General features: G+C 44.1%; 3 protein-coding genes across 3 annotated transcripts in view; 1 reads left to right on the forward strand and 2 right to left on the reverse strand.

Moving 5' to 3' along the window:
• Positions 1–139: 139 nt before the first annotated feature.
• LOC137899477 (glucose-6-phosphate 1-dehydrogenase-like) lies at positions 140–7,565 on the forward strand. The gene is made up of 12 exons (XM_068743517.1): positions 140–187; positions 1,263–1,386; positions 2,955–2,992; positions 3,081–3,189; positions 3,296–3,513; positions 4,452–4,610; positions 4,829–4,954; positions 5,189–5,282; positions 5,398–5,904; positions 6,042–6,118; positions 6,302–6,394; positions 6,473–7,565. The coding sequence occupies exons 2-12, from the start codon at positions 1,270–1,272 to the stop codon at positions 6,561–6,563; spliced, it is 1,629 nt and encodes a 542-aa protein (XP_068599618.1). The 5' UTR covers positions 140–187; positions 1,263–1,269; the 3' UTR covers positions 6,564–7,565.
• Positions 7,566–7,622: 57 nt separating this feature from the next.
• On the reverse strand, positions 7,623–11,941 carry LOC137900871 (glycerol-3-phosphate dehydrogenase [NAD(+)], cytoplasmic). The gene is made up of 8 exons (XM_068745020.1): positions 11,847–11,941; positions 10,660–10,837; positions 10,445–10,585; positions 10,176–10,314; positions 9,709–9,821; positions 8,643–8,879; positions 8,447–8,553; positions 7,623–8,353 (listed from the first exon to the last, which is right to left on the reverse strand). The coding sequence occupies exons 1-8, from the start codon at positions 11,888–11,890 to the stop codon at positions 8,257–8,259; spliced, it is 1,056 nt and encodes a 351-aa protein (XP_068601121.1). The 5' UTR covers positions 11,891–11,941; the 3' UTR covers positions 7,623–8,256.
• Positions 11,942–15,013: 3,072 nt separating this feature from the next.
• LOC137901236 (acid-sensing ion channel 1-like) overlaps positions 15,014–22,381 on the reverse strand; it is a 28,321-nt gene continuing 20,953 nt past the window's right edge. The window contains exons 3-10 of the mRNA XM_068745252.1: positions 17,740–17,890; positions 17,502–17,629; positions 16,593–16,743; positions 16,411–16,467; positions 16,093–16,246; positions 15,665–15,756; positions 15,501–15,580; positions 15,014–15,130 (exon numbers count right to left, since the gene is read on the reverse strand). Of these exons, the coding sequence (XP_068601353.1) occupies positions 15,014–15,130; positions 15,501–15,580; positions 15,665–15,756; positions 16,093–16,246; positions 16,411–16,467; positions 16,593–16,743; positions 17,502–17,629; positions 17,740–17,890 (930 nt within the window). The remainder of the gene's footprint in view (positions 15,131–15,500; positions 15,581–15,664; positions 15,757–16,092; positions 16,247–16,410; positions 16,468–16,592; positions 16,744–17,501; positions 17,630–17,739; positions 17,891–22,381) is intronic.

Raw genomic sequence — 22,381 nt, forward strand, 5'->3', positions numbered from 1 at the left:
AGTTTCTTCTCAACCAATAAAATCTCACGATTCTTCTGTTGTCACTTTGAACACGGAAGTGGGCGGGGCTGATAAACGCGCACCAGCAGCCTCGGCTCCGGTCGCTGCGAGCTTTTATTCAGCTTGTATCGAGCCGTCGGGGTTGAGAAGCGCCTTTCTGCCGGGTTCTCGTCTCTCTGACAGACTCGTGAGTAGCGATAGTTTCGCACTAATTTCACCGTTAGCCATTTTTTTTCTTTTCGCGTAGCATGTTGTTAAGCTAGGTGCGTGAAGCTAGCCGTCGGTTACTTGGGGCAAGTGAAGCTAAAAGAGTCGATGGCAGGAGCTGGTTTAGTATTAACACAGCGGGTATTGTATTTAAACCGGGTCAAACGGCGATGCTATTGGCGTTTTTGTGTGTCCTACGTCGTTAGCTGGCGTTAATTCGTATAAAATGACCCTCTCAGATGTCCCTTCGCCTCATCTTGGCGTGTCAGCCGAGCTTATCCAGCTTTATCGGGTTGTACTGCAGCGAGGGTTAGGATTTGTACTGCAGGATTTGACTAAATCTAAATGTGTGTGTGTGCGTGTGCGTGTGCGTGTGCGTTTTAATGTCGAGGCTGTGCATGTGTCTCCCTGCTTGATCGTGTTTATTTGTGAGGTGCTTTAATGGTATTTTATGTTAGATATATGGGTCGGTTATGAAACGACTGTGTAAAAAAGTACTTCCTGGTTTGGCTCACTGTTACCATTTTGAAATGAGACACTTGGAAGTTTGTCAAACTTCTCATCTCATTTGGAATCCTCTTTAAAAATGTTTTTTTTTTAATTTTATGTATGTAATGTCCGACTTTCTCTCCCTTCCCCCCCCCCCCCTTTTTTTTAAAGTTATTTAAATCTGGAAATGTTGCATCTTGGATTTGTGAGACGTAAAACCTTGAATCGTGATGACCGACTCGTCCTAATTTTTGACAAATGAATTGCCGTTTTTCAACCAATCTATTCGTCACCGCTCCGTTTGTTTCATCGTGCAATCGGCGTATGATCTCGTCACCCGAGCGCCGAATTATCAGTGCTGCAAAACTATGAATGCAACCTTTTTGACCTGTATTGCAAAACAAAGTGAATCTTGTTGTATTTGTGCATTTAAAATGATCCTCCTTAAACCCTGAACTGAAACCATCGAGCGTATTAGTCTATATTAGGATGCATACTGATGGCTCGTCTGAGTTGTTAAAGATCATTTTTAATATTTTACATTTAATTTTGTCTTTTTTTTTTAGAGAGAAAATGGCCAAGATTCCCCTCTCCCGCTCTGAAGTGTTCGGGGAGCTGAGGAAAGAGCTGCATGATGATACAGAATTCCATCAGTCCGATGTTCACGTTTTCATCATCATGGGAGCTTCGGTGAGAGCCGGGGAGGAATTCTGGTCGTGCTTATTAAGTGTGGCAAAGGAGAAGGGCAAATTACAGCAACCCTGTTAGGCAAGGCTGGTTGGCCTTAATGTCAAAGAAGTTATCTTTTACACTTTTGCAACGAGGGCAACGCAGTGAAGGAAATGTGGAAACCTTTTTCCTGAACTTGTGCAAACAATCACTTCTCAGTCGTAAAAGAGACGGCGATAACCTCAAGGTCGCTTATCATTGCAATAGATAGACGATGTCTTTGCACATTTCATGCAGGACCGTTTTATGTTAAGTGTACTATAACCCTAAATGAGTCGTCTTTTAATTACATATGATTGTAGGATAGATTTCCTTCCAGTGCATGTAGCAGTAAATGCGTCTTATTTTGAAATCATGCAAAGAAAAAGAGAACCAGCAGAGGAAGCCAAAGCGACTCTGAGCCTTAGTGAGGTTTTAAATGAAATTATTTCGACACCCTCCTCAAAGTTAGGTGTTTTTTTATGAGTAATGTTATACACGTTCCTTTTTTTCCGAGTTGACTATTTCCTGAAACGGTTCAGGTATCGTTCAGGAACTGAATTTTCCGCATTCTTTGTTGTGTGAATTATTCTCTCTGACTTCCTTCTCCTTCTCTATCGTGGCTTCAATCTGTGTGTCCTTCCTCCTCCTGTTCGTTTCACAATGTAAACAAAATGCCAAACTGGAGCAAAAAAACCAAAACTATTTTCTGAAGAAACTAACCTTTTTAATAATTCTTTCAGATCAGCGTTTCGATTCGGATGTTTGAATCAAGGGTCCCGTAATTAATGTTCTGTGCTTTTCTCTTCCTGTTCTGATCTTGGGGGAGGAGCGGCGGTTTTGAAATGCCTTTTTATTTTTTTGTGCAGTGTCACTCACTGTCAGCACTTCTTTTCTTTGCATTTGAAACAAGCAGGGTGAGAACAGGGTTGGGCCGTGTGCAGTCTGGCTCTGGTTGCACTTGTTTTGTCGTGTGTGTGTGTGTGCGTGCGCCCGTGCGTGCGTGCGTGTGCAGCAGGTAAAACGGGTGTAATGCTTTTTTTTAAATGACCCTTTCTAGTGTTATCACCAAGCGAATACAGTTAGTATTTTAAACACACAATCTTAAGCAAAGTCGAAGGGTCACCATTTGAGGAATACCCAGGTGAGGAAGAACGAATCTGAGAGGGTGATGTAGGCCGTTCCATCGTTGTGGGAATGACTTTTAATTAAGTAGACTTTTTTAATTTACTGTCGCGTCTGTCTTGATGATTTCTTCTGGGAATCTCTGAGATCTAAGCGCCTTTTGTCGTGTGAACTGTGAACCGAGCCAAACACAATTCCTCACGGCCCGTTTCAGTGGGATTCAGGAAAGCTCCTGTTCTCCGTTAAAAGGATTACAAAGCAGCCGACTTACCTCTTGACAGACGGTGCGACAGTTGGAAGCGTCTTATCGTAGCAGATTGCTAAATGAAGCGAGCGCTGATTTCAAAACAAAACGCCACTTAATAATCACGTGACTCAACATTCTTAATATCTAAATTGTTCCTGATTTTGTGCGTTTCCTGTAGGGAGATCTGGCCAAGAAGAAAATCTACCCGACTCTGTGGTGAGTGAACGCCTGACCCCGGTTTATATCGGAAGCGCAGCGAGGGAAGGCGCTCCTGTGACCCGCGTGTCCATCGCTTCTCTGCCAGGTGGCTGTTCAGAGACGGCCTCCTCCCTGAGCAGACGCACTTCGTGGGCTACGCTCGCTCTGACTTGACCGTCGACGCCATTCGGAATTCTTGCATGCCATACCTGAAGGTGAAATTGTACTTCTAAAATATAATAAGCTTTTTAGTGGAAATGAGAGGATTTACTGCATTTAAAAAGAAAAAGAAAAAAATCCAAGTCCCGTTCTTTGACTCAGGTGACGGATACGGAAACGGAACGTTTGGCGACCTTCTTCAGCAGGAACACGTACATCAGCGGGTCGTACGAAGGGGAGCGTTCCTTCTCCGAGCTCGATGCGCACGTCCTCTCCCTGCCCGGAGGAGCCGGGGCGAACCGCCTCTTCTATCTGGCGCTGCCGCCCACCGTCTACCACTCCGTCACCACGAATATCAAGCAATGCTGCATGAGCAAAAAGTCAGTTGCCGTCTGCTGACCTGCTGCGTGGCGTGCTTGTCTGTTGTCCTGTTGCGTGGCGTGCTTGTCTGTTGTCCTGTTGCGTGGCGTGCTTGTCTGTTGTCCTGTTGGGTGGCGTGCTTGTCTGTTGTCCTGTTGCGTGGCGTGCTTGTCTGTTGTCCTGTTGCGTGGCGTGCTTGTCTGTTGTCCTGCTGCGTGGCGTGCTTGTCTGTTGTCCTGTTGCGTGGCGTGCTTGTCTGTTGTCCTGTTGCGTGGCGTGCTTGTCTGTTGTCCTGTTGCGTGGCGTGCTTGTCTGTTGTCCTGTTGCGTGGCGTGCTTGTCTGTTGTCCTGCTGCGTGGCGTGCTTGTCTGTTGTCCTGTTGGGTGGCGTGCTTGTCTGTTGTCCTGTTGGGTGGCGTGCTTGTCTGTTGTCCTGTTGCGTGGCGTGCTTGTCTGTTGTCCTGTTGGGTGGCGTGCTTGTCTGTTGTCCTGTTGCGTGGCGTGCTTGTCTGTTGTCCTGCTGCGTGGCGTTCTTGTCTGTTGTCCTGTTGGGTGGCGTGCTTGTCTGTTGTCCTGTTGCGTGGCGTGCTTGTCTGTTGTCCTGTTGGGTGGCGTGCTTGTCTGTTGTCCTGCTGCGTGGCGTGCTTGTCTGTTGTCCTGTTGCGTGGCGTGCTTGTCTGTTGTCCTGCTGCGTGGCGTGCTTGTCTGTTGTCCTGTTGGGTGGCGTGCTTGTCTGTTGTCCTGTTGGGTGGCGTGCTTGTCTGTTGTCCTGTTGCGTGGCGTGCTTGTCTGTTGTCCTGTTGCGTGGCGTGCTTGTCTGTTGTCCTGTTGCGTGGCGTGCTTGTCTGTTGTCCTGTTGGGTCTGCGTGCGAGTGGAACCCGATCTCGCCCACGCTGGAATCGGCTCACGCACGTGATGTGATGTTTTTACGAGTGTGTTCTTCTTCTTCTGTGCGCAGAGGTTGGAGCAGGGTGATCGTGGAGAAGCCGTTTGGGCGGGACCTTCAGAGTTCCGAGGCGCTGTCCGCTCACCTCTCCTCCCTCTTCGCCGAGGACCAGATCTACCGCATCGATCACTATCTGGGCAAAGAGATGGTGCAGAACCTGATGGTGCTCAGGTGAGGACGTCATCCTTCATTTATAATCAGATAGGTGCCTTGCAGTTTGTTCTTCAGGCTGCACCTGGCGATAGCGACCCCTAGTGGTAGGTAAAGGTAAATCAGCTGATTCTTGATTGACCTCCAGCCGAGAACAAAGCAGGAAAACCGCTTTTCCTTTCTTTGCTGCATTCGCGTGTGCTGCTGAACGGAGAACAATTTCCGGATGCTCGTTGCAGGTTTGGGAACCGCATCTTTGGGCCCATATGGAACCGAGACAACGTGGCCTGTGTCGTCCTCACCTTTAAGGAACCTTTTGGTACGCAGGGGCGAGGAGGCTACTTCGATGATTTTGGAATCATCCGGTGAGGAGATGATGAATAAACCCACTAATGCTTGTCTTTGCATTGGAATATTAAATATTAGTGTATTTATACGTGCATTTAAAGTTGAGTTCAGTTACAGGAGCATCTATACCCGTTATAAGTAGTGTGAATCCATTTAATGAATCTATTCTAACACATTCTGCTTCCAGTGGGCGGTTAGTTATTACTCTGTAGATAATGATCAGTTTTCCATTGATCTTTCATGTCGATCAGTGATGTCATGCAGAACCACTTGCTCCAGATTCTCTGCCTGGTTGCCATGGAGAAACCTGCATCCACCAGCTCTGATGATGTCAGGGATGAAAAGGTACAGAAGTCCCCTGAGGTCTGATGCAAACTAAAAGCTAAAAAGTGTAGAGACATAAATCCTGGTTTATGTTTCACGTGTGGAAAAAGGTGACTCTGTGTTTCCCCTCTTGTAGGTAAAGGTACTGAAGTGCATTGCCCCGTTGGCCATGTCGGATGTGGTGCTGGGTCAGTACGTCGGGGATCCGGAGGGTGTGGGAGATGCCAAACTGGGTTATCTCGACGATCCCACCGTTCCTAAAGGGTCGACTCAGGCCACCTTCACCACTGCTGTCCTCTACGTGCACAACGAACGCTGGGATGGTAAACGCATCGTCGTCGTGCCCTTTACAAATCAAAGCCTCCTTGCGCTACTTTGTCATTGGTATCAAAATTCCTGCTCCTCAGGTGTCCCTTTCATCCTCCGCTGTGGAAAAGCTCTGAATGAAAGGAAAGCCGAGGTGCGGCTGCAGTTCACCGACGTCCCAGGGGATATTTTCGGAAAGCAGTGTCGCAGAAACGAGCTGGTGGTGCGGGTCCAGCCCAACGAGGCCGTGTACGCCAAGATGATGAGCAAAAAACCCGGCGTGTACTTCTGCCCGGAGGAGACTGAGCTGGACCTCACCTACAAGAGCAGATACAAGGCGAGTTCACGCCGAGTCATGCAGCGTGTACTTTGTCAGCATTATTTCATGTCAGTATTTGGCAGAAAAACGATGACCCCCCCAAGAACGCCACCGCTTGTGTTTTAGACTCGATCTTCCTTTTCTCTCGCTTTCAGGATGTGAAGCTTCCTGACGCTTACGAACGCCTCATCCTGGACGTGTTCTGCGGGAGTCAGATGCACTTTGTACGCAGGTCTGTCTTTGTTTTCAGCTCCTGCCGTCTCAGGTTTCAGCCCATAAACTGAACCCATCTGTTGAACCGCTCCGCACACTAGATGGCGCTGTTGTTGGTTTTTGTAAAAACTGTCCATACTTTATATCCAGTTGCTTCTCGTCTGTCTACTGATCCCACACGTTGAACTCTTTGTCTCTGCAGTGATGAATTAAGGGAAGCATGGAGGATCTTTACTCCTCTCCTCCATCAGATAGACGGAGAGAAGCCCAAACCAATCCCTTACAAATACGGAAGGTAGGAATCATCGTCACGGCGCCCTGAACCGAGTTCATTGCGAGTCGTTTGACCTGCAATGACCTTTTGTCTCCACAGCCGCGGCCCGACGGAAGCGGACGACCTCGTACAGAAAGTTGGATTTCGCTATGAAGGCACTTACAAATGGGTCAACCCTAACAAACTGTGAATCGTGACGGCACGAGGGAGCAGCCGAGGTCGGGGTTAGTAGTGGGGGTGCAGGAGGGCAAGTGTCTTTCAGGAAGGGGGCGCATCCGCCACGTGGATTTATATCGGTAGCAGCAAGATGAGTAAAGTGTTTCTCAGGTATAACAATCATTAGAACTATTTATCAAAGATACGAAATGGAATTGTGAAAGTCATCATGGGTGTTTGCTTCTGCTTTATTTCTCATTCATGCATTCGCAGCTGTTTTCTTTCTTCTGTTCGAGTTTGGGACCATGTCAGTTGGAGAAGCACAAAAAGAAGCCCCGAACCAAATAAATGTCTGAACTAGCTGCGTGTTAGACAATTAGGTCTTAATTAATCAGGGTGGTAAATGGGATAAGTAGCAAAAACCGCCGAGTCATGCTCACCATGTGCACTGTACCGTAGATGAATAACGGCGGCAGGGATGAACTATTGTGGCGTGCGATGCTTTGACCGGGTCGTAACAACTCACGCAATTAATGAGCTCAGTTCTTCCTTCGCGTGCACGGGGACCAGTGATGTCATGACTCCAGAAGATGCATATTCTGAAACGCAGGTCACCGTGATGCATTCATACTAAATAGTCTTAAGTAGAATAGATCTTTATTCCTCTTTGTTTACATTCAAGTTACTGGAGTTTATACCGTTTTGACAAATATCCACGGGTCAGCACTAAATGTCTTTGTAACGACATTCTTTCTACTCGCATTGAAGCCGGCTGCTTTTTCACGACTGGTTAATAAACTAAATATACTTCACTGTTTGTTTTGTGATTTACTTTTCTGGTGCTGAAGGGACTGAATAATTTTAAGATGGGGGGAGGGGGTTTAAATGAACAAATACCCAGAATTGAACATTTGATGATACAAATCTACCGTCATGTAATCCTGCATTTCATAGGGTTGAATATATATTTCTTTCACATTACTGCCGCCTGCGATATCCGGTTGGGTCCAGTCAAAAACTTCATGGAAACCGTGAGAATAGCAGAAATCGGTCTCTTCACACTCATTCATCCAAAATGAAATCCCAGCAGTGCTTTGATGACTGAATGCTTTAATTCAGACAAATGGAGACACACGAGCTTTCAGCGATTGAACACGGGGTCAGGCAGGTTCGTGATAAACATGGACGGATGTTGTCAAGCCTTTGGTTTGACAACATAATGATCCAAGTTGGTGCATTCCAAGGCACTTTCTTTTTTTAAAAGCGATGTGCGTTTGACAAGAGCGTTATGTACAGTACAAGACAGGAAATATAGATTCTGCAAGACACGTTAGTGCACAAAGAAGACAGCTGCATATTATATCTATAGGCAAACATGCGATGGAAACAGATGTGGGTTATAATTCCTTCCCACAGTGGCAACAGGAGGCTGTCAAAAGTTTAGCAAAGGCTGGACTTCCACATTTATATTTTATATATGATGCGAAGGAAGCGTTCTGAAGAGCCAACAAATGGGGCAACAATCTGCACTAACATTCAGTTTCTGGCAAAATGATTGAACTAGAGCTGAGCGCATGCAAAAGTCAAAAAACAAACCAAAAACCTGCACGCCACGGCGTCGCCCCGTCACCGTGGAGCGACCGATCATCCCCGATCTCTCCCTGACGGGTGACGGATGGAACGTGATGATGGTCTTTATCAGAAGGCACTTGGTCGGTTTGCTGTTTCTACATGTGCTCTGGGTGGTTCTGCAAACACCGTATGAACTCTTTGACTGGAAGGTCCTGGTAGCAGATCTGGTAAACGGCGCCGAACAGCGGGAACCTGGAGGAAGGAGGCCGCATCGAGTCACGGCGTCGTGATCGATGGAAGTGGACGCGGCGCGGTGATCGTGCCGCCGGCTGCAGCTCGACTTACTTGTCAATGAGGTTTTTGTGCTTGAGGATGAGGTAGACCTCCGCAGCCGTCGCCGGTCCCTGCAGCTTCTGACCGTTCAGCATCTCTTTCTCCAGGTCCTCGATGGACTGGGCGAGAGAAGAAAACGCCATAAATCTCTGACCCCCCCCCCCCATCTCTGTGCACGGTAAATACGTTAGGACGTATTCTTTCCCACCTTCCCCGTCTTCACAAACGCCTCCGCCACCCTGCGGTTGCGGCCGCCGTAGCAAGTCGTGATGAGGTCGGCCACGCCGCAGCTCTCCAGGAAGGTTGCGGAAGAAACGGGCCCAGCGGTGCAGAAAATACGGGCGAAGGCTATCATCTCCATCAAGCCCAACCTGATCACCGCTGCCTTCGTGTTGTCCCCAAAACCCAGGCCGTCACAGAAACCGGCGCCGACAGCAACGATGTTCTGCAACAGGAAAGGTCAACGTGAAGACGGCGGCAGAGACCAGAGCCGGAGACACAACAGGAAACTGGAGAAGATGCCGACTCTCTGTTAAACGCTCCCCAATGAACGGATTCACGTCTATCAACATTTGAAGGACAATCATAGTGGCCTTCAGCAGATATGAAACAAGTTATTACAAATAATAAACACAGTTCATGAGGCATCGATGCAGAATAACTATTCCAGAAGCAGCTGGACTCTATTGTATTCTGCTGATTATTATTTTCATTAGACTTATCTTAGATTGTTTTTTTTTTTATTCATTTAGTCTATGAAAGCAACAATTTACAAGAACCCAACATGTCATCTTCTAATTGCTTGTTTGGTTTGACAAACAGTACAAAAACAACAAGATGTTCCAGATAAACTAAAACAAAGACGTCAAAACAGGAAAATGCTGTTTTATTTTCTCTTACACTCTAATTTAGGACACCGTCGTCAGGGACAGGCTACCTTTATGGCAATATTTATTTATGCGTGTTGAGTGATGCTTTTAAGTGCACTAATTAAAAGCTGTGGACATTTATTTTCATGTTTGAAAAAATGCCAAACAAATGTATCTCGTACACCATAAAATAGTTCTTCCTTTACAAATATGCCTTATATTTAATCAATTTGACAGGACTGTAATGGTGAAATGTATTTAAACACATCTGCCCCCCCCCCCGCCCCCACCTTTGTAAAAGGTCAGAGGTGCATTTCTGGCTGGACCACTAAATGCACACTTGCAGTTTACATGTTTCCGAATAATGTGAAGAAACTGTGATGAAGTTTTGACATAAAAACTTACCTTCAAGGCTCCGCAGATTTCGACCACGTCGTACTCTTCGACGACCGTTACCCTGAAGTTATTGGTCTGCATGAGTTCCTTCAGGAGGGCGCCGTGACTTTTATTTTTACACCCTGGATACAGAGAAGAAGAGGTTCATATTTTTGGATTACCATGACGACGTTGTTCCGTCATTTGAAAGCGTCAAGTGTCAGATTGCATCTTTTGGAGTCGTCCGTAAATCTCACGAAGCACGCCGAGCTCTTAACATCGAAACGAACCAACTCATTCCGTCGCACATCAGCGAGCAAGGAGATTAACCTTTGACCCATCAGCTGACAAGGCAGAAAACTTGAAAACTGCAGCAACCACACTTCCTGCTCCGGCAGGAATCTGATTACTGCAACGTCGTCTTTAATAAACCCACCAAAAAGCACGTTGCAAGCAAAAACAGAAACACAAAAACGCGACTCAGTGATCCGACTGACCAATGGTGGTCTCACAAAACTTCTCATCCGCAACCTCGTTGGCGATGTTGGCCCCCATCAGCACACTCATGGTGATATTGAGCTTCTCCTGGATGACGTCAGAGATGAGTTTAAGTCCATCGGGTCCCTCGTCTACACCCTGGAGGAACAGAAACACACACGAGTAACATATTTACATTAAACTGCACCGCACTGGTGTTTGGGTCAAGGATCGAACTGCACAACGTTCAGGAAATGATAACAGCGCGGCACAAAGAGCAGAGTCCGACCTTGATGAGCGATATTCCTATTGCGTCACCGTTTATCTTGCCCTTCATGGTGTCGCACACTTTCCCGATAAACTGGTGCGGGATCACAAACACCAAGATGTCAGCGTCGCTGGACGCCTCGACCAGGTCTGGGACGGCCAGCTGGAGGGGCGAGGAGGGCGTCGTGAGCAGCCGTTCAAGCAGCAGGCGGCGGCGAGAAACAAATGCCGTCTTACCACGTTCGCTGGCAGCTTGTGTCCAGGAAGGTACTTCACGTTTTCGTGGTCGGTGTTGATTATTTCAGTCAGTTTACGCCCGTCCACCGTCTCCTCAAACACCCACATCTTCACGGCGTTGTCAAATTTTGAATTGTGAGCAGCGTTGGCGCCCACTATCTTGGCGATGGCAGAACCCCTGTCGTTACGGGAGACCGTTTCGTTCACCAAGAAGCCTTCTAAAGAACAACTGTACATTGAAACGCAACACTGAAAGTAAAGAATCAGAGGGAACTAAACAGAACCACTGATGAGCAGGGATTTTAAAATGGACTATCGTTAGCATAGCAACAGTGCGAGGTCAACAGGCTCCAAGGTCGTCACGCCTCCGATGATTTCTTATCGTTCTGGCATGCAGGCAGTCTCTGCTGCTGTAAAGGTGACCATTTTGGGAACTATTCATCATCAGGTAATGGTCAGTCAGAGTCACTAATTATTAACAATATCAGCCAGGTGGGGGGGGGGGGGGGGGGGGGTGCATATCAATTTGGGATATAAAAAAAACCTTCTGCAATTTATTAAACTTCAACATGACTTCTTTCCCCTTTAGTAGACAATTATAAACTGTTAGCAGGTTGTTACCCCATAAAATGAATTCGTTTAGCCGACAAACTAAAGTTCCCATCTCAGCCGAATTAACCAGACTGTTTTGAAATATTAATTCATGATTTGAAAATATGTCGCATAACTTTACACGCTCAGATTTCAGACTGGAGTTTGTCTTTTGGTCTAGAAAATAAATAAAAATAAACGCCATTAGTGAGTGTCTCTGTTTCAATGAAGTAAAAACATAGTCCATCGCGGAGAGGACATTAGTGGGTCGCTGTATAATAACATTGCGTAGCTAAGGAGCAAGCTAACGTGTTGCGCACACGGTACCGCGACGGGACGGGACTGTCATGCGGGCACAGTCTGTCATAAATTGATTCACAACGCAACTCTATTCGAGGCTAAAACGCAACTGCGCTCCAGTTCATCGCGCCTTTAATTATTCTGCACGTGGAGGATGCGGCTAGTTAACGTTAGCTTTAAACCAGTGATGCTAAGTTAGCTTACGTCGTTTAACCTAGCGTTCAGAAAAGGGAAAAGCGCTCCGAAGTTAGCCGCGCTAAACACCCCGTCCGTCCAACACAACATAACGGACTTGCCAGTTTCCGGAGCCGATGATGCAGACTTTCTTCGGAGCTGCCATTGTGAAGGAGCACGCCGGGACCGGGTGTGGGATGCGATAAACACACACTGTAAACCGGCTGCAGTGCAGACGGTGACCCGCAGCGAGGTTACGTAACGCACGAGCCGAGGTGCGGGAGCGCTCTCGTTTCATTGGTCTATCCGAGGCTAGGCCCCGCCCCGCCAGTCATCAACAAGAAGTTCAGAATAACAGTGATCTGAGTATTTATACACGAAGGTGGAAACTATTCCCGTACAGTTTTGAGGTACTTTTACATAACTTTCAGTTTTATGATACTTTTATTTAATCTACAGGATTAAACCAAGACCAACTACAACAATAAGCCTTAAAAGCTAGTGCATAAATACATAAAAAACAGTAAACAAGAAAACATCTGCACATACAAGTCTTCTGGAGGTGACAGCAAAAATAATTTAAATTTAAATTTCTTTATACCTCCTATCATTTTATCCCCACCACATAAAATAAACATAAAACACTGTGATGCTAAATCTATTTTTGCAGTTTGTATTCTCCACCCAACGGCAACTCAGAGCTGAGAAAGCAGACCGTCTTTTGTCCCGTGCAAATCATCTTGTTTGATTATAAATGAAAAACACAGAACAGAAGAGTGATGAAAAGTTCCATAACATCAGCATTTAATCTTTAATATAGCAACATCTTCAAGTTTGTTATTTATGTATGCGTCACCAGACTAAAAATAGCCATCCTTTCATATCGCAAATGAACAAGAAAATAGAAAAAAATGAAGGCCAAAATGTAACACAACCTGAAAGCACGATGGCAGCAGGACGTGTTCTAATACATGACCTCATACAGTATACTATGGAGGACCCAAACTGGCACAAATAAATAAATATAAATGAAAAAAAACTAAAATAAAAAAATATATACATAAATAAATAAAAAACAGGGCACAGGCGAACAGTTCAAACCAAGACACACTTAAGACCGGTCCCTCATTTGAATCTTGTTTTATATTTTAGTGTTTATATTAACAGTTTTTATTTATTTATGTTTGTGTTTTTTTATTTTCATTTTTTTCCATTGATATTTATTTTCAATTGTGGCAGTTTTGGTCCTCCATAATCCGGTGAAAGCTGGAAACAACAATGCTGCAGCAGATCTTCATTTACTGATAATTACAGTACAAGCTGCTGTGATTGTAGCGATACAACATTTACTTCGTCTTTGATGAATACACTTCATATGTACAGAAGAAAATAGTTGACACACAGTTAGCCTATATCAAATAAACACAACAAGCACAGAGTTACAAACTAATCTAATGCAACAATATTATTATCAATAGTCACTGCAATATTTACATTACATTACAGCTGATGAATGATTGTGCTTGATAACAACACCGCAGAGCTTCACGAGATAAGTCCAACAGAATAGTGTAAAATTATTTCATTTTTGTAAACAGATTCAGAGTAGAGCCAGCATATGAGATAAAAGAGAAAAAAGGTGTTCTGGATTAGGATAGTATTTGGAATCATCTTCCAAATGAATACGAGCACACATTAGCACATTTCTCTTTACTATTGTCTCGTCATGTTAACGTACCCAAAAGTGACTTACCATAAATGACGAAAAGCATCTAAATGTAGCCTGTGTGTAAAATGCATTAGTTCTGACATCTGCGAATGTGTAAAAAGAAAAAGATACAGCAGCATGTGTAGCACCTGGTTGATACGGAAAAGAGATTGTAAAAAATAATTGTTGATGTTCCATCCATCCATCCATCCATAAATATAAGCCTACAGCCAGCAGCATGCTAGGTTATCTTAGCATTAAGAATCAGGACCAGAACAAGTGGAAACAGCTGGCTTTGCCATGTGTCAACTTAAAAACTCGAATTCAAGCACAGAAGCATCACAATGTGTTTTTACTGAGAGACTCCATGCTAGACTATTTCTCTGCCGGGCAGTGACTTGCTGGAGCCTTGCCATCACTGTAAACACCAGAAATGAATCGTTCAAATGTGATTTCTACACTCTGGATTATATAAAGATCTTTTTTTTTTTTTTTGGTAAGATGAATATTTAATTGTGAACTTTATATTTTCTGTTGACAGTGTAATGTATTCTGTGAGTTTGTGTAGCGCCTGCGCAAATGACGTACGTCAGGATGTAAACGTCACACAATACACAACAGACAGACTGTCATCAACAGTTGTGACAATGGATGGAAAATGGATTCTACTGAACTGAACTTTACAAGTACATAATGAACTTTTGACTGTCCATCAAGAAAGAAAAAAACACCCACAAGTGATACTAACGTTACAGAAGCCTCTCCCTTTTGTTTTGGTCTCAAATTAGGAGAGGACAGTGTGTGAAACTGAAATATTTAATAATGAACAAAAATGTCCTCTGTTTGGGAAAAAGCAACCGCTTCTGCAGTTCAGCATATGTGACATGGATTTAATGGCAGCTGATTTCAACCGACTCTGCTCATTTTCATCTATGAAAAAGGACCTTTTTTTGTTATCGTTTTGCTCGGCATGGAAATGTTTCAAGGCTGCAAACGTTGGATGATGAGGTAGTTATCTCTGTATTGGCAAAATGCTCCGAGTTTTAAAAAGGGAACGCTGCCATTAGACGAGGCTGGTTGACAAATGAAACTACTTGAGCAAAATGAAAAAATGACAAAATTGATGGGTACAAAGTACCGACCATGCAAATGTCTCAAATAAAAACTTTTTTTTTTGCCTTGAATAGTATAAAAAGTAAGATATGATGAACTTGCTACATCAATTATTTAACAAACAAACAAACAAAATTTACAGAGAAACTGCACAGCTGATTATTCTAATTCTGACTTATTGAAGGACCTTAGCTAAGTTCATGCCTCCATTTATTGTATTAATTTCTATGTTTCTCTAAACTGTTTCACAGACGACCATGCATTTATTCATACATTTTTTGAATTCATTACAGCATGTTGATCACCGGCTCCTGCTGTTCCTGCTGCCTGGATGGTTCCTTCTGACTTCAGCCAAATGCTGCGTTTACCTGAACCAGGTACAGTTCAGACACTTTCTCTGTCGATATACAGTCTAAAAATAAAATTAAATGTGATGAACAAAGTCTCCCTCCTGGCGGCTGCAGAAGCCTAGTGAAAATTACTGACGTGACACTTGACATCGTCTAAACTCAGCACCGTTCCCTGGTCGTTGTTGTTGAGCGGGTGCTTCCTGTCAGAGCAGCGACACAGCTTGTGCTTTATTACCTAAGTGAGTAAAAACACAAACTTTAAATCAATAGAGAGAAAATAATCCTCTTAAGTTGAAAAAAAAGTTGGCGGACAAAACAAGACAGCATCCACATTTCGTGATCAAGGGTTTTAGAAATGCTACAAACATGATTAGAATTTTCTTATTACTGTATCTGTTTTTCATCTTTGAATATTTCTATTAACCCTTCACATTTATGTTTTATAGACTTTATGTCAATGTAATGTAATATTTTTATTGGCCTACATCAAGGTCAGTTTAAGCATTTTTAAGTAGAACCTGTGAGTAAAAGACCTCAGTGATAATATTTGCAGCAATGGTTGCTAGATCAGTCTTTATAGAACTTCTTTCCTGACTGTGTCTCACCTCATAAAGGTAGTCAAACAGCTCGAGAATAGTCAGAATGCTCGCCCCAATAAAAAGCCCCATTTGACCACCAATGTCGCCTGAAATAAAAAAGATATGTAAGAATGTTAAAAATAAAGACAGGCATAAAGAACAGCATAAAAAGAAACTCATTAAATGTATACCTAAAAGTCCAGCCACTTCATAAGCCTTCTTCTGTTCAATGGTTTCATAATTGAGAGCCTCAAAAAAGATGTCTAAGACCAGGATATTATCCCTGTGGGGGGAAAAAAAGCATTTATGAAGCGAGTACTCCCAACTCAATACAAACATCGACTAGAAAAGCACTTGGAGAGCGCAGACCTCTGCCAAGCAGCTCATAATTGGATTTACATCGTCCACATGGTGATCTGGATCATCACCTAAATTTAATCATCTGTTCCTGGTAACATTTCCAACATTTCCTGAAAATGTCATCAAGATCCATCTGTAACTTTTTGACTTATGTTGCAGACAGACAGACAGACCAACCAACGCCGGTGATTGCATAACAGTGGAGGTAATCAAGTCTGGTACAGGGAGTACACGCACATGATTATATTTACACCCTTACTTGATGTACTGCTCAGATTTGTTGTATTTCTTTGCCAGGTATTTTGCAGAGGCTTTGCTGGGGATCTTGACAAAGGACAGCTCTTTGCTGTATCTGGTCATGTTGCACGGCGTCTCACACACACAAAAATCATTGTCTCTCTCCACCAGGAAATCTGGAGAGAAGAAAAGAAGAAAAAAAAGAAAAAAGAAGTTCAGTTTGACCTTTTGAACAGATCTGTTCAGATGTTGTGTGTGTGTGCAGGTCCCCCCCCTATCAGTTCCTTAATAATTCAGACCAGACGAGCACAAAAGCTTTTTTTTTTCTTCTTCTTCTTACCGAGCGCTGGGTCAGCACATTCTTTGTACAGCTCGGGGGTGCAATAGGGTGCGTCGCCTGGAGCCAAAGCAACACACACTCACATTAATGAATCTTCTTTAGAAGTTGCCCGCCAGTGATTTCTCACAGCAACGTCAAAGATGTCACTCTGATACGACACGCAGCAACAGCGAGTCCCTTACCGGGCATGTGCACCATGCGACAGTTGCAGTTGTCCACCAGGTAGCGTGTTTCGCAGTCGATGCGGCAGGCCGTGATGCTGTAGCTGTCAAAGAAGTCCGAATCCATGGCCGTCACCTTGCAGTCTCCCCAGGGTGGAGGAAGGTAAATCAGCTGCAGCAACCACGTCAGACATGACATGCTTTATTAGACGGGATTATACACATAAATAAATAAAAGGTCATGTAGAAAGTTGAATTCAATGTGCATTGTTTTCTTCTTGTACAAACAAGGCAGCCATGCAACAAAATAATTTCACAACTTGTGAGAAATACAAGCAGACGGATTAAAGCAAAGGCCTGAGATAAACATATGTGGAAGAGAAAACTACAACTATTACTTTAACCGTGTGTAATATTTAACCCTTTAAAGCCTGAACCATGAAGTAATTGTCAGAAAATAAGGTCTTAATGGAACCTTCTGACAAATTTGTCAAAATAGAAAAATCAACATACATTTTTATATAAGTGCTCTAATTTATATACCTATTTCTAAATCTGGAAATTCTGTTCATGGAAAATGCAGATTCATGTGTTGGCTCGTATCCATCACGCGTAACAGAGGTGACAAAAGTGCAGTTCATTCTTCATTCAAAAGTCACAACAGGTTTATTTGCCTTGAGAGAATGTCTCTTCTGATCTCACTGAAGCTCTTTCTTTGTCTGTGTTTTTCTCACTCTCTCAAGGAAAATTACAATAAATATTATCTATATGCGCTTTTTCATGCACCTGCAGCTTTATGTTGTGTGTTTTTGTGCCAATCAGAACAGATAAGTCATTGTTGTTTTATCATGGACGTCTAAACTTTAAGATCTTAAAATTGATGAATTCAGGGGTTCTAACAAATGCCACATGTGCCAAAATGATCTGTACCCTCTGTTCCTGGCAGGAAACAAACGTTTGAAACCCGGGCGCCACCCCAAACCCGAACTGGTCAATGAAGGACGGCTCATCCTGACTGTGGATCTGAACTTTGACCCCAGCTTCAAACGATGTCTCATCTGCAAAACCAAGATAAAAATAACACAAAATGTTTCACGAGTGAACCCGGACACCTCGATGAGCTTTTTCAATGAGGCAGTAAAGCGGATAAGAAGAGAGATAACCTTACCCGTTTCCCCCCAGACAGGCAGGTATTCATCCTGTTGAATGTCCAGCATGACCTCCAGTCCATTGCCCATCCCTCCCTTGGTGGTGATGAGGGGAGGGCGTCCATCGTCTCCCGCGTTAAAGGTGTAACACTTCCCATAGCGAGTGAAGACCTGAGGGTGACGAGAGATTGTTTGTTTTTATTTTTTCTAATCACATAGCTGTAGTACAGCCACAGACGGTGTCTTAACCAAGCTTTTCCAATGGGGGTCAGTGTTTGACTCAATTTCTGTGTGTGTGTGTGTGTGTTTGTGTACACAACAGAGACAATATGAGAGAGAACGTAAAAGAGGTGAGGCAAAAAGGGAGACAAAGAAAATCAAGGTCCCTTTTGAGTTTGTTGGCCTCACAATTAACCCAGCGAGGTCATGGCAGCTGGCCGACTGGTGATTAAATGTTCCCTGCTCTTTATGGTACATAAAATAGACCTGAGGTTACCATGGAGACCAAGCATGCCAGCCAGGAGGAGAATTTCAAAAAAAAAAAAGGAAAAAAAAGGAAAACCCAAGACACACATGTCAGGTTGTAGCTGAGCTACAATCAACAAAAGCAAACATTTAACCATCCTCGAGTGCAAAGAAACAATCAATGTCCATATGGAGCTTTCTTTAGCAAAGAGGGGGATCTTGCATTGCAGCTTCTAGTGTTGCATGAGTCACGAAACCCATGGAGGGAAGAGAGCGAATGAGAGAGAGTGGGAGAGCAGAGAGCGAGGCAGACCATGGATGCAAAGTGAATGAGACAGAGGGGGGGAGGGAGGCAGGGAGGGAGGGGGGCGGGGTGTAGCAGCTGATACTTGGAGAAGGCTATTGTTCAGAGTTATGGCAGAGAATGACAGATCTATGATTAGGAAGAACAAACAAACCAAGAAATAGTTGAGGGAGAGAGTTTGGTTCGTGCCAAGGGCAGTTTAGACATCTCTCCCATCTATCAAGCAAGCAGCAAGAGACTGCTGGTTTCAGAGCAGACATAAATCTGAGAGGGGGGGGGGGGGCATCCAGCATGATCACGTATGAACGGGCAGCGAACCACAAACAATCCTCGCCGACTCACGCTGTCAGGTCTTTGAGAGCAAATGTTTGTTTCGTGCGAGCAAAAAATGAATCGCCTCGCTAAATACCTGAAGCGTATCTGAACTGCATGCCGGGGGGGCCTCACAGCTTCTGAGGACCCCTCCCCTCCCGTTTCCAACCATTATGAACTTTCTGAAACCAAAGCAACAGTTTTGGAGTGTTGTCAAATGTTGGAGTCGTCCCCCCCCCCCCCCCCCCACTAGCTGTTCTTAAAACAAAGATGAGAAATCAGCCCAACTCCCACAAAAGCTGTGATTATAGGAACGAAGCAGATTCATCGGAATCCGATTTATCAGTCAATTATTTCACGAGAATGTGCGAAGGCCTTCCAGTAGAGTCTCTACATGCAAGCCCACGATTTAACACCTGCAGTGCAAAAGGTTTCGCCCGCCATTCTGCCGCCGCCTCCGTCGCTATGGCTGCACGCTGCATCAGCTCGGATCAATACTGTGAAAGAGGGAGCCCTTTATTATTTATGTGGTTGTGATAGGATAATGAGCATTGTACAAACTTGCCTGACTCGGGCCTAGAAGGCTCTAAATGTTTATTTACAACCTGTTTTTAGAAAACGTCGGCTTTGAACGATGCGGTGTCTACCCCATTAACTCATGATGGATGTTTGTTTTTTTTAACTCCACCTTCTAGAGTGGAACAGTTATAAACCTGTGGATACTGCTGTGGCTGCACACCGTGCACACCGTGTTGTATCCCTGGGTGCACCGTGCATGGGTGTGTTGGCATGTGTTGTGCGTTTGCAGGCAGCAACAACTGAGAAAAAGAGGTTTATTACCTCCACCGAGACGGAGGTTATGTAAATACTGGGCATTTGTTTGTCCGTCCGTCCGTTAGCAAGATAATTCAAAAGATTCTGGACGGATCTTGATGAAATTTTCAGGAAATGTTGGGACTGATACCAGGAAAAGATGATAATATTTTGGTGATAATCCAGAAGAGATCCTGGATTATGGATCAGTTTGAAATTAAGATTTTCAATATCTCGGTTGATTATTGACTGACGTTTGTCACAGTCATGAAGGGGGGGGGGGGGGGGGGGAGGGATCTCTATCTCACCACCGAATTTCATCTGGATAGGATCCAGAATGAGGTCAGGAAAATTACATTTTAACATTGAAAACACCATTTAGAAATTCAAAAATCATTTTAAAATACATCAACTCTGATGTGATGAACAATTTAGAATCCTTTAGATGAGGATCCAGATCACTATGTGGACGGTGCAAATCTAATTATGAGGGGAATGAGCAGCTCGGCGGAGGTCCGAGCACTTTCCTAGTTTTATAAAGTATTATTAATTCATGAAGTGTTAAAACGGATTAGGATTACATATTTCACACTTTCGTTTGATATTGATGTCACCGTGTGCCGTTTTTTGGTTTGTTTTTATTTAAACCGTTCATTTACACGTTCAAAATAAATGTTGTCAATCAATTGAAACTAAAAGAATGACAAAATAATATAAAGAATATTAGACGATTAATAGTATGCCATTTTTTTTGACACTTTGATGGACAATAGAAATTATCCACATTTTGCAGGGTAGAGCTAAACTGCTAGTGTGGCTAAAACAAAGGCGCGCTTTAATTACCCCGTCCCTCCTCTACATTTATCAGCCTGCTGCAGTTGGCCTTGACATTTTCCTTTAGAAAGGCGCTGCCTTTTCCCACAAATGAAAGCCTAAACGTGTCAGATCAGCTGCTGCACCTTTAAACCACCCGTTACGTAAACGTTAAATCCATATCGGCGACAAATGTGTGATGCTCACCGTAATCTTAATCAATACGCAAAACTTGAATAGCATTTGTCCTGTCGCTTAATAATTGTAGATGCTGTGATAGAGGTGGTAGGAATACAAGGCAATAAAACCATCAGGCATGCATAATGCAAAGTCTGCCCAGCATGCATGCAGTTGCTGCTTGTTCTACATGTTATAAAGAATGAATACATGATTATGCACATATGAAAAAGGGTTCTCTTCGAGCAGAAAATGTATGAAACACGAGGGACGCTCGAGTGTTATGACAGAGAGGAAGTCTGACTTCTGGGACTAAGTGTGTTTTAAAAATCAAAGCACTTCGACAATGAAGCAAAGCTTTTTACACAAAGCCAATAAATGTATTTCACCTTACAGGTTATAGTCTTCAGAGCTCCGTGATCAATAAAGCTGTCATTCACGTACAGCTTCCTGTATTGAAAAGCACTCAACACAACTCTGCTGTGATTAGTCCTAATGCACTTATGAGCGTCTGTTCTCACGACAAAATCAGATCCTGAAGGGAACCTCCAGACCTCAAATCCCTGCTCTCTCTCCCTCTCCCTCTCTCTCTCTCTCTCTCACTAAGCAACGTGTTCATTTTTGTACGTCCGCGCCGCTGAGAGACCGCTCAGCAAGATTCATTCCATCACTGCTCTGTTGTTTTATGTGAATGTTTTCACAGACTGTAAAGCCATCTCCTCTAAGTGCAAACACTTCCACTCTTACTATTCCTTATGCTTAAACAGCCATCGCAGATGGAGCTCCTTTCTTGTCCAACAGGAAAACACATCCAAATGTGCTGCATCCTATTTTGCTGTTGGAGTAATTGATTACTGTATGTAATCCAGTTATCAGATGACCTGGAAATAACTGTGCCGGGCGCTATTTTTTACGTGAATGAACTTCATGAAATGAATAGATGGATATTGCATCGATCCATTCATTTTCTTTTTCACTTTATCTGAAATTGGGTGGCGGCTAGCGCCGGAGCTTATCCCAGCTACAAAGCTGCACCCTGGGCCACACATGGACAAAGATTCATGCACACACTCACACCTTGGGACAATTCAGTGTATAACCAATTCACCTATGTTGCATGTTTTATTTTGGTGGTGGGAGGAAGCAGGATAACCCAGAAGGAACCCACGCAGAAATTCAGGGAATGTACAAACTCCTCAGAGAAAAGGCCCCAAGCTGGATTTCAACCTGCAACCTTCTTGCTGTGAGGCGACAGCACTTACCACTGCACCACCGTGCCACTGGATGGATTGCTATGACTAATAGTCTAATGTTAGCTGCATGCACACTGACCATGCAGAAAAGGTTGCCATGCTCACTTTTGACTATTTAAGACACACAGCAATCATTTTAACTTGACGATTAGCTAGTTAGCAGCCAGCAGTGAAATATCAGAGTTGCAGGTGCGCGTTTAGATTCCGCAATCAAAGTAAAAGTGCTTAGATTTACACGGAACGTCACGGAGGTATTTACTTAACCTTCAACCATTTCCAAGGGGCGAGGGAGATGTGGGCGGATGCAAAGCCTCGGGGAATTGTTCAACTCATCAGCATAAATCATCTGGGAATCATGAATGTCTGTATAAAATGTCACCCCAGCTCATCTGGCAGTTGCTTCAGTCTGAACCAAAGTTGGAGGAGTGACACCCTCGACCCCCCCGAGGCAAAGATATAAACCAATAAAGCGAGCTTGGTGTGGGTGTCTGATTATAGTATTAGTGGTCTAGCAGAGACTGATCA

Source organism: Brachionichthys hirsutus, chromosome 2 (assembly GCF_040956055.1).
Source record: "Brachionichthys hirsutus isolate HB-005 chromosome 2, CSIRO-AGI_Bhir_v1, whole genome shotgun sequence".
Taxonomy (NCBI): domain Eukaryota; kingdom Metazoa; phylum Chordata; class Actinopteri; order Lophiiformes; family Brachionichthyidae; genus Brachionichthys; species Brachionichthys hirsutus.

Excerpts from the sequence above, each read along its gene's own strand:
- LOC137899477 (XM_068743517.1), top strand. The coding sequence starts at position 1,270 with ATGGCCAAGATTCCCCTCTCCCGCTCTGAAGTGTTCGGGGAGCTGAGG. Across the intron at positions 5,283-5,397 it reads ATGATGTCAGGGATGAAAAG|GTAAAGGTACTGAAGTGCAT; the intron begins GTACAGAAGTCC and ends CCCCTCTTGTAG. Across the intron at positions 6,395-6,472 it reads ATCCCTTACAAATACGGAAG|CCGCGGCCCGACGGAAGCGG; the intron begins GTAGGAATCATC and ends TTGTCTCCACAG.
- LOC137900871 (XM_068745020.1), bottom strand. The coding sequence starts at position 11,890 with ATGGCAGCTCCGAAGAAAGTCTGCATCATCGGCTCCGGAAACTG. Across the intron at positions 9,822-10,175 it reads GTTTTGTGAGACCACCATTG|GGTGTAAAAATAAAAGTCAC; the intron begins GTCAGTCGGATC and ends CTCTGTATCCAG. Across the intron at positions 8,880-9,708 it reads AAATCTGCGGAGCCTTGAAG|AACATCGTTGCTGTCGGCGC; the intron begins GTAAGTTTTTAT and ends TTCCTGTTGCAG.